At 53.2% G+C, this 8,069-nt stretch overlaps 1 protein-coding gene across 1 annotated transcript in view; it reads left to right on the top strand.

Annotated features, from left to right (window-relative positions):
- Positions 1-5,582: 5,582 nt before the first annotated feature.
- Positions 5,583-8,069, top strand: part of LOC119105545 (uncharacterized) — a 3,431-nt gene continuing 944 nt past the window's right edge. The window contains exon 1 of the mRNA XM_037229005.1: positions 5,583-5,621. Within this exon, the coding sequence (XP_037084900.1) occupies positions 5,583-5,621 (39 nt within the window). The remainder of the gene's footprint in view (positions 5,622-8,069) is intronic.

Genomic DNA, 8,069 nt, shown 5'->3' with positions numbered 1-8,069 from the left:
AGAGGGGAAAGGTGCCAACCAACCATCACCTAGTGGCATTACCCGGGCAGAACGTGGATTTCGATATCGGGGAACACAAATTTCCAGTCATTGCCTGTATATCAGGGCAGAGACAGGTAAGAACGAACCATTACCTAGCGGCTAATACCAGGGGCGGCGCCACCGATATTGAATTTGTTAGAACAACATTTTGCAGAGGCCTTCTAGACAAAATGGGATGTTCTCTCAGAGGCTTTCCCGGCAAAACTTTCCCAAATCCCTTAATCTGGGCGGGAATAGGGTCAGCACCCCCCCCCCCCCCCTAAAGCCATCAGTTTTAGCTCCCAAAAACTATATCTACCGTACCTTCCTGAGGAAAATAAAGTTCGCAAGCTCGAAGTTCTTTTTAGGTTTTTTTAGGGAGGCAATATCTGTTAGGCCACGGAGGACAATAGGAGAAAACCACGGAGGACAACAGAAGAAAACCACGGAGGTCAAGTTTAAACGAAGTTAATACCAACATTTGAAATGTTACACTGTTAAGCAGTGATTTTCTGTTGAATAGATAAATTTAAGTCGGGACAAGCAGCAGAGCTGCTAAATGTCCTTTTGGGTTTAATTGGTTGCTGAGTAGCCTCACGTTTGCTCATTTTGCGCAGGAATTGATGTAAAATTGTTGCGTGCATTTTGGTGTGTTCTGTAAGCAGCCAACTCGGAGGCACAATATTTGTGTCCAGGTAATCTGATCAGCACCAGCCTCGTCACTTGAAGAGGGTCAAGTCCGCGGATATGTCGGCTCCTAATCGTCTGGCGCACATTACGCTGAGATCAACAAATGTTTAACGATAAGAACAAATCACTGTTCTTGAAACGAACAGAAAATAAGATTTCTCCAAAAGTGATGTCCCAGGAAATAGAGGGCTGAAGAGACTGTTCCACATTGTTATGGTGCTTTGAACTGAGACAGTCATTCTCATCATTTTTCATTCCCTGTAGTTCACAGCCATGTCGGTTTTACGACATCAAATCCGCTTGATTCGCAACTCGGTGAACTTGGACTTGTGCAACCTGTGACGCGCCGCATGCGGGAAAGTTACCCGGATATGTATGACGTCATGGATACCTCACCGAGCACCCATCTAATTAGCTGCTTTGAGCCCATGGTCAAGTCATGGCAAATATGGCAACGTAATAATTTATGTCTGCGGTGATGCAGCCCCGAATGCCCCAAAGGCATCCGGCAATTGGCACATAAATTTCGCTGCTGATTGCATGTGTAGAACACGAATCATGCTTGGCTGCATTATGCAATCCAGTTCTGGTACACAAAGAGTTCAGCTTATTTAAATAATAGTTTTCTGAGGAAATATAACGAAATATGTCAGTCTGGCAGTCCTCATTTTAGGATAGAACCCCAAGTGTTTCAGGTTCTAGTATATGTGGGCTGCACATTTTGCCTGATAAAGAAATTTGGGAAATGAACAGACCGTGTGAATCGGAATGCAGCCTGTCACGGCTATATGCATTACCCAACATGGGATGGTCATGCAGACATACATTTTCATACTTCTTCCACTTGACACGCCACCCGTCCAGGATCGGTGGGGCTTCCCAAGCGGAGTGTGGGACGGCAAGCAAGCCGGCCATGGTCAGGAATCCCCCTCGCCAACTCAAACAAGACCGTTCGGCCGAACGGGGCTTGAGGGAGAACGCGGTCCCGCCCGACGCTCCGGCCGATGGGCTCGCACCGTTGACCGGATCTGCGGGGGACCGACAGTGTGCGTCACCCGGCCAGGTGGATTACAATGGGAAAAATTACGCTACCGTTTTCCACTGGGAACGGGCTTGACTTCTTCCGAAGTTGGCCATCACGTCAAAGGGAAACGCCTCCCCTCCACCGGCTGATCAAGATGATTGGACGCGAAAAGCCAGATCACCAGCGGAACATCTTGCGCGCAGGCGCGTTTGTCTGACATGAAGATATGTGCCGCTCCGCCCCAAGAACCCCACCGCGCCGGCGCCGCCGTCACCCCAGCTGGCATCAGAAGCGCCACGCCACGTGGGAGCTGGACCGGAGGGGGACGCGCAGGGCTCGCCCGAGGCGAGAGTGGGCGGGCCTTGCGTCGTCGCCAGCGACGCAACGCCCGAGACCTGGCCCGGGGGCACGTTGGGGGCTGAACTCTGGAAGCAGCGCGGGCCGGCCCGGCGACGCATTGGACGGAAGGGGCGAGGCGGCAGATGTATTGGCTGGTGCTCAAGGCGAAGGTGGGCTGACGGAGTTGGAAGAATCACGGAAAATTACGGATGGCGAAAGAGGTCTACAGGGGAGTCTTTCGTGGCAGCCCCGAGGGGGCGCTGGAGGAAAGAGGAGTCTCCCGGGGAGTCCTGAGGAGTGAGGAGCGCGGAGAAGTGGTAATGACAACCGGGCGGCGACATCCGGCCCCGCGGACAGCGGGACACCGGCGACAACATCCACGTGTGAGTCCACAGGCTGTTGTCCCAATCCTTACCGGCCCATGGACGTCTGACGCTCCCGTGTCTCTCAACCCCTCCCCACCGGGCGGGCGCGGGCCATGGCCACCTATTCCCTCCCGTGTAGTTGGGGAAGGGGGGGGGGGGCACTGGCCAGGCAACCCTCCCGGCTGGGCAATGCATCTCGGGCGCACGCCTGTAATTAAGGGGGGGGGGGGCGCGACGTGTCACGCGGTCCGCCTATGTCTCGCGACTTTTTTTTGTAAATACGGGTGGCAGTCTCCGTTTCAGAGGGTTTAGCGTGGAAGCGATGCTGGAAGTATTTTGGCCAGGCGGTGAGAGGGCTCTCACGCTCGGCGTGGATGGGTATGGTGTCCGAGGTTCGTGATGCGCGCTTTGGCGCAACGGCTCGCCCGGCAACCCGCACCGGGACTATCTGAATTTTTGCCGCTGGAGACGGCCACGCGGAAGCGCAGCGGCTCTTCATGGCCCTCGTCTGTCCGGCGTCGCGACCAGGCATGGCGTATGGGCCGCGTCTGCATATTCCTGAAGGTGTCCTTTGACTATGGCGTAAATGAGTTGGCTGTTGAGACGGCTTGTCTTTTTAAGATTCTCTTTTTTCCGATTGCTCGGGGTGGTCATACCTTTGCAAAACCTCGTCCAGCGCTCCCGCGCTGCTTTCATCAACGCGTGCTGTCTTTTCCCTTTATATAATATCGCTGCTCCGGCCCGGTTTATCAACTAATTTTGCATGGCATTCGTGTGCGTGTATTTTGTTTTTCTGTTCTTTTTTGTTTGGTGGTTAATTACTTTCTTTAAGCAACGTTTTTTTTTTGCTTTGGAATCGACGAGGTCAAGTGCCGCCGGACTGTCGGACTTTTGTCCGGTACGCAACACGCCGCTCTTTCCTGAAGATCGGATCGTATAGGGACCGTAACTGAAGGATAACAGGCGCGGAACGCGCCCGACCAGCGCGGGTCAACTACGGCAGCGTCGAGGAGCCAGACGACCGCAGTCCTGCTTTTACCCAGATGTACGTCTCTGTGTAGCGCGATTCGAAAGCACAGCTTCGCTTTTTTTGGACCAAGGGACGGTCGACCCGTTTCGTTGCCAATCGCACGATCTCAGGCGTGATGGCATGAAGAGGCACAGGTCATGGTATGACCGAGTACCAGTGGGGACTGCTCGGGATGCCGGGTTATGCACGGCGGTAGCCGAATCTATCCGTTAGGGTACCACGCATTGGGAAAGAACAGGACACAGCCTGCTCTCTTCCGACGGGTTGTACACCAGGCGTTATAAGCGCTTGATGACGAGATGTTCGGGACGGAAAGAGATCTGGCCATCGACGCTCATAGGAAGGGCGACAAGGAACCCGGTCGTCGAACAGGCAGGTCAGGCCGAGTCTCCAGAGCGCGCCGGCCGAGGAGACCGTGAGGCGTGGACGCAGGTCGCGCCTGGCGCTCGTCATCTGCCGAGGGGCTCCACCGTCCCATTGGGCGGCTGTCCACCTCCATGCCTCTGAAGGACGCGCCATGGGACTGTGCCTTGCAAAGCTCGCTCCAGCAGGCGGGAGGCGAGGGCGCAGAATCGCCGGAGGCGACGTCTCCGTGCTGGACGCGGACGCACTGCCTAAGGCGCGTGCGCGGCGGCGGAAAGCTGCGAGCGGTGGGCGTGGCCGAATGAATGATAGGCCGCCCACCGTGGATGAAACGCGGGAAACGTCATCCGAACAGGGAGCCGTTACCCTGGAGGTCAGGCAGAAAACGAGTCGCCGTCCAGCTTCGGACACCTGATGTCGGCCCAGTAGTTGCGTCAGTGCCGAGCTGACAAATCAACATGATATATTTTTAACAGGGTTTAAACGTGGCTTTATTGAGAAGTTGAAATGTGATGAATAAATCCAATTTAGCTTAAGGGCAGCTTACGCAGACGAGCTTATTATAATGCCAAGGCGCTGGATACGAGGGGGTCCCATCCCGTGCGAGTCGAGAATGAGTGGGATGACGTGGGCGCCAGCGGATGTGACTGCTTGGCGTGAGTGTGGTGGGGCGCCGAATGCATGAAGTCCGCGTGGATTAATGATGGCCGGGGGGAGGGATTCCCGCGTCGTTATCCAGCGGATCCCTGCCGATATGATTTGCCAGTTGGGTGTGATCCCTGTCAATTGGGCGTATTATCACAGCATCTGGTTCCGTTTTTGCCTCGTTTAAACATTATCACTAGCTCAACAAGTGGAGGTGGGATTCCGTGGTTAAAAACGCATAGCCGTGTTTCTGAGAGACAACCGTTCATGGTGCCTGACCGGACCTACCATCCCGCCAATGTCCCGATCACCCGCTTCATCCTGGCTCTGTGGCTCACGTGAGGGCGTGCTGATGTCGGGTGAACCGTAGTTACAACGTGCCGAGTCGTGTGCTAACATCGTCTGGCTCGTATGCTGACCTTTGAACTCCCCAGTATAAATTTGCTCTTGCGGGGAGGCGTGGCAGCAGCAGCCGGCGGCGCGCAAACATCCAGCGGCGACCTGGCAGCAGCACAGCGCACCCATCCCATTGCAGGCAGCCCTCCCTGCCCCCCCCCCCCTCACAATTGCAATCTCCGGAATAAATTAAGAGCCCCCGGTTCAGCGAAAGGTTTGCCGCCTTTTTATCCCAATGCAGGGCTTTCTGATTTGGAACAAATGCCTTTTGGAACGAGAGCTACTTGTACAAAACGGAAGCTCCTGATTGAGAACAGGTGCATTCTGAATTATCGAGTGTGATTCCTTATCAGAAACAGGTATCATCTTATTCACAAAGGGGAGTTTTCCCTTCAATTCCCAGCTTTGATTTTTTGGCCAATTTCCATCCTCCACCCCGAGCCTCACATCCAGATGCTAGGACCCGTTTTGTGTGCTGCGGTGTTTTTTAAGCTCCAGCACGTGCTATTCCGCCCAACAGCAGTGAAGTGTGACGATGTCGCGGGGCCAACCAGCCGGCTGGCCTTGGGCCGAGGTAATCCTTGCTGACTGAGCTGCCGCGGCAGGGTAATTTGTATGCACGCGCACAGCACAAAGGAATCTCCGGCCAGTTGCAGCCCCCCGAAGGTGTACCCAGCGGCCGCTCACGACCCCTCGCCAGTCAGCCGCGATGATCACCGCAGTGTGCACTGTCGGCGTTCTCCTGCAGGTGAGCTGCACCCAGTTGTGAGACGTTTGGGCAGTGTGCAAAGATCTCGGCCACGGTATCTCGCCTCAGCGGTTACGCCCGCGAAGTGGTTGGGAATATTTTGTAATAAGTTTGGTTTTGGCCCCTGTGGTCTTGGAGCATCCTACATTGCTGGAGACACGTCCGTTTAGTCAGAGAACAGCCGACACCGGCCACGACGTGCCCATTTGTAACCACGAGCTGCCCAGGACAAGATGGGCAGTAACTGCAGCCACGGAATATTTGGCCACCTCACGTGGTATGTCACCATTTTGAGCATGGCTACCTGAAATACCATTCAGGCACACCATGTCGAGATGGGAGTTACTAACATAACACAATACATGGAGGTCTAGGAAAGACGTTTTGAAAGATTGACTAAGCTTTCGTGTGGGCGAGTCAAAGAGAGGCGCACTCCGTATTTCGTAGTAGAAAGTGAAGCTTTTTCAGGGATGCTTAGGTGTCGTATACGATGCAAGTCCGTGTTGTGGTATCCAGAGGCACCTCGCAGTTGGCAAAAATGCTGACAGATGTTTGCGCACGATGCCGTTTGTTTTATCCGATTTGGCGCAGCACATTTCATCGGTGTTGCGCGTACCTTTACTTTCGGCCTAGTAACACATTAGAAGTGTCTTTCACACTACAACACGTTGGTTCGTTGATTTGATTATAGTTTGATTACAGTTAGTATAGCTATCATTGCCACACTGCACGTCCTTGCGTTAATGCTAAACACGCGCTCGGGTGGGGTAAAATCAATCTTCCCAAAGGTTTGTCCGGAATGGTTTGCAAACGGCGCGGCGTAGCCGTGGCAAATTTGGTATAGCTGTAGACCATTGAATAGCGGATCGCCTGACGTCAACAATTTAGACGTACCTTGCAAGGTCTCTGACCTATGGCAGGTCGAAGTAATGTGACCATGGTCAAAGTGGCCATGGTTTCAGCGAAGGCAATTTTTATGGAATCGTTCAGCCTGATCCAGCAGCGGAGTGTTAGCCGAAGCCACGCTTCGCTGAGATACTTTCTTAGGCAGCATAACAATTTAATGAGCAAATTACACTGACCTAGGGTCAGGTATGAAGGTCAGACCAAGGTCAAGATCAACCAGTTTTGTTACCTCTCGGGCTTGGTGTATGGGGCATTTTCTGGCGCCCATTTCGAATTGATTGATGACAGGAACCGCATTATACATCTTCCATGGACTTCCGAAAGGTCGCAATAAGTTACCGATCTGATATTACCCAGGTCAACGTTTAGTTTTTGGGAACATACTGCCTAGCGTAATCTTACTTCCTTATTCAAATGCAAAACTCAAAGTGGTCTTGCGTCATTTCGGTCGCAATGATCTTCAAAAGATCAAACAAGGTCACTGACCTTAAATGAGCACGCGACATTTTGTTTAGAGCAGTCATCTAGGTTCTAGGGGCCCTTTGGAGACCAACCTGGAATTTGGCCTTGTTTGATCTTATTTGACCCAAAGGTCATGACCTAGGAAGCTCAAAATTTGGCCTAAGTGAGTTCACGTACAGGTCAACACACCCTGTGAATTTGGTGTCTCTAGCTCTCTTAGTTCCTGAGATATCAGGGAATCAAATTGACCCCGACCCGAGCGAAGGATATGCAACCGGCCGCCCGGGCGCGTGTTAAGCTTCACCACGACGGCGTGGGACAGGTGAAAGCGAGAACGCCCGCTCCCAGCGGTGTTCTTTAGTCACAGCTTGATCCTCAATTCTCGCAGCTGATTGAGCTAAGCCCAGGCCAACAGGTTTACACTAGCCTCACGGTCGCCCTCGGTCAGTGACGGCCACGGCCGGCGATGACCTTTTCCAAGGCGTCAAAATTTATTAGATTTATTATTTAGATTTATTTATATTATTATTCATATTTATTAGATTTATTATTAGATTTATTTAAAATATTCTATATATATATTAGATTTATTAGACGTCGAGATTTTATCTGACCAAAGCTTGAAAATTAAGCAGAATTCGCCTTAAAGCCTGCGATATCATGACCCGAGTGCCCTCTCCACTGTTAGTGCAGTGCACAGCAGCTGCACCGTATCGGGAGCCGCCGGGTGAGGCTGGTCACCGGTGAGAAGGCAAGAGATGCGGAGGCAGGCTGGTCCAGCGGAGCTGGAGCAGGAGCGGTCAGCCGGCTCCCAGGGGCACCACTCGGCCGCGCAGCAGGGCCCAAGCGCAGGGACGCGCGCCCAGGAGGGCAGTGGAGCATCCCTGACCGCTGCGTACCGCACCGATCCCTAACCACTGCATCCCTGACCACTCTACAATGGTCCGGGGTCTACAATGGTCTACAATAGTCAGGGTCCAATGGTACAATGGCTACAATGACCGCGCTACTCTCTGGTCCGGGATCGACGCCGCATGGTCACCATACAGAGCGGGACCAGCACTCCCAACGCCTAGGGGG

Source organism: Pollicipes pollicipes, unplaced genomic scaffold (assembly GCF_011947565.3).
Source record: "Pollicipes pollicipes isolate AB1234 unplaced genomic scaffold, Ppol_2.1 Scaffold_6138;HRSCAF=7277_pilon_pilon_pilon, whole genome shotgun sequence".
NCBI lineage: Eukaryota > Metazoa > Arthropoda > Thecostraca > Pollicipedomorpha > Pollicipedidae > Pollicipes > Pollicipes pollicipes.
The sequence above is the reverse complement of the archived record's forward strand: the minus strand, read 5'-3'. Positions and strand labels throughout refer to the sequence as shown.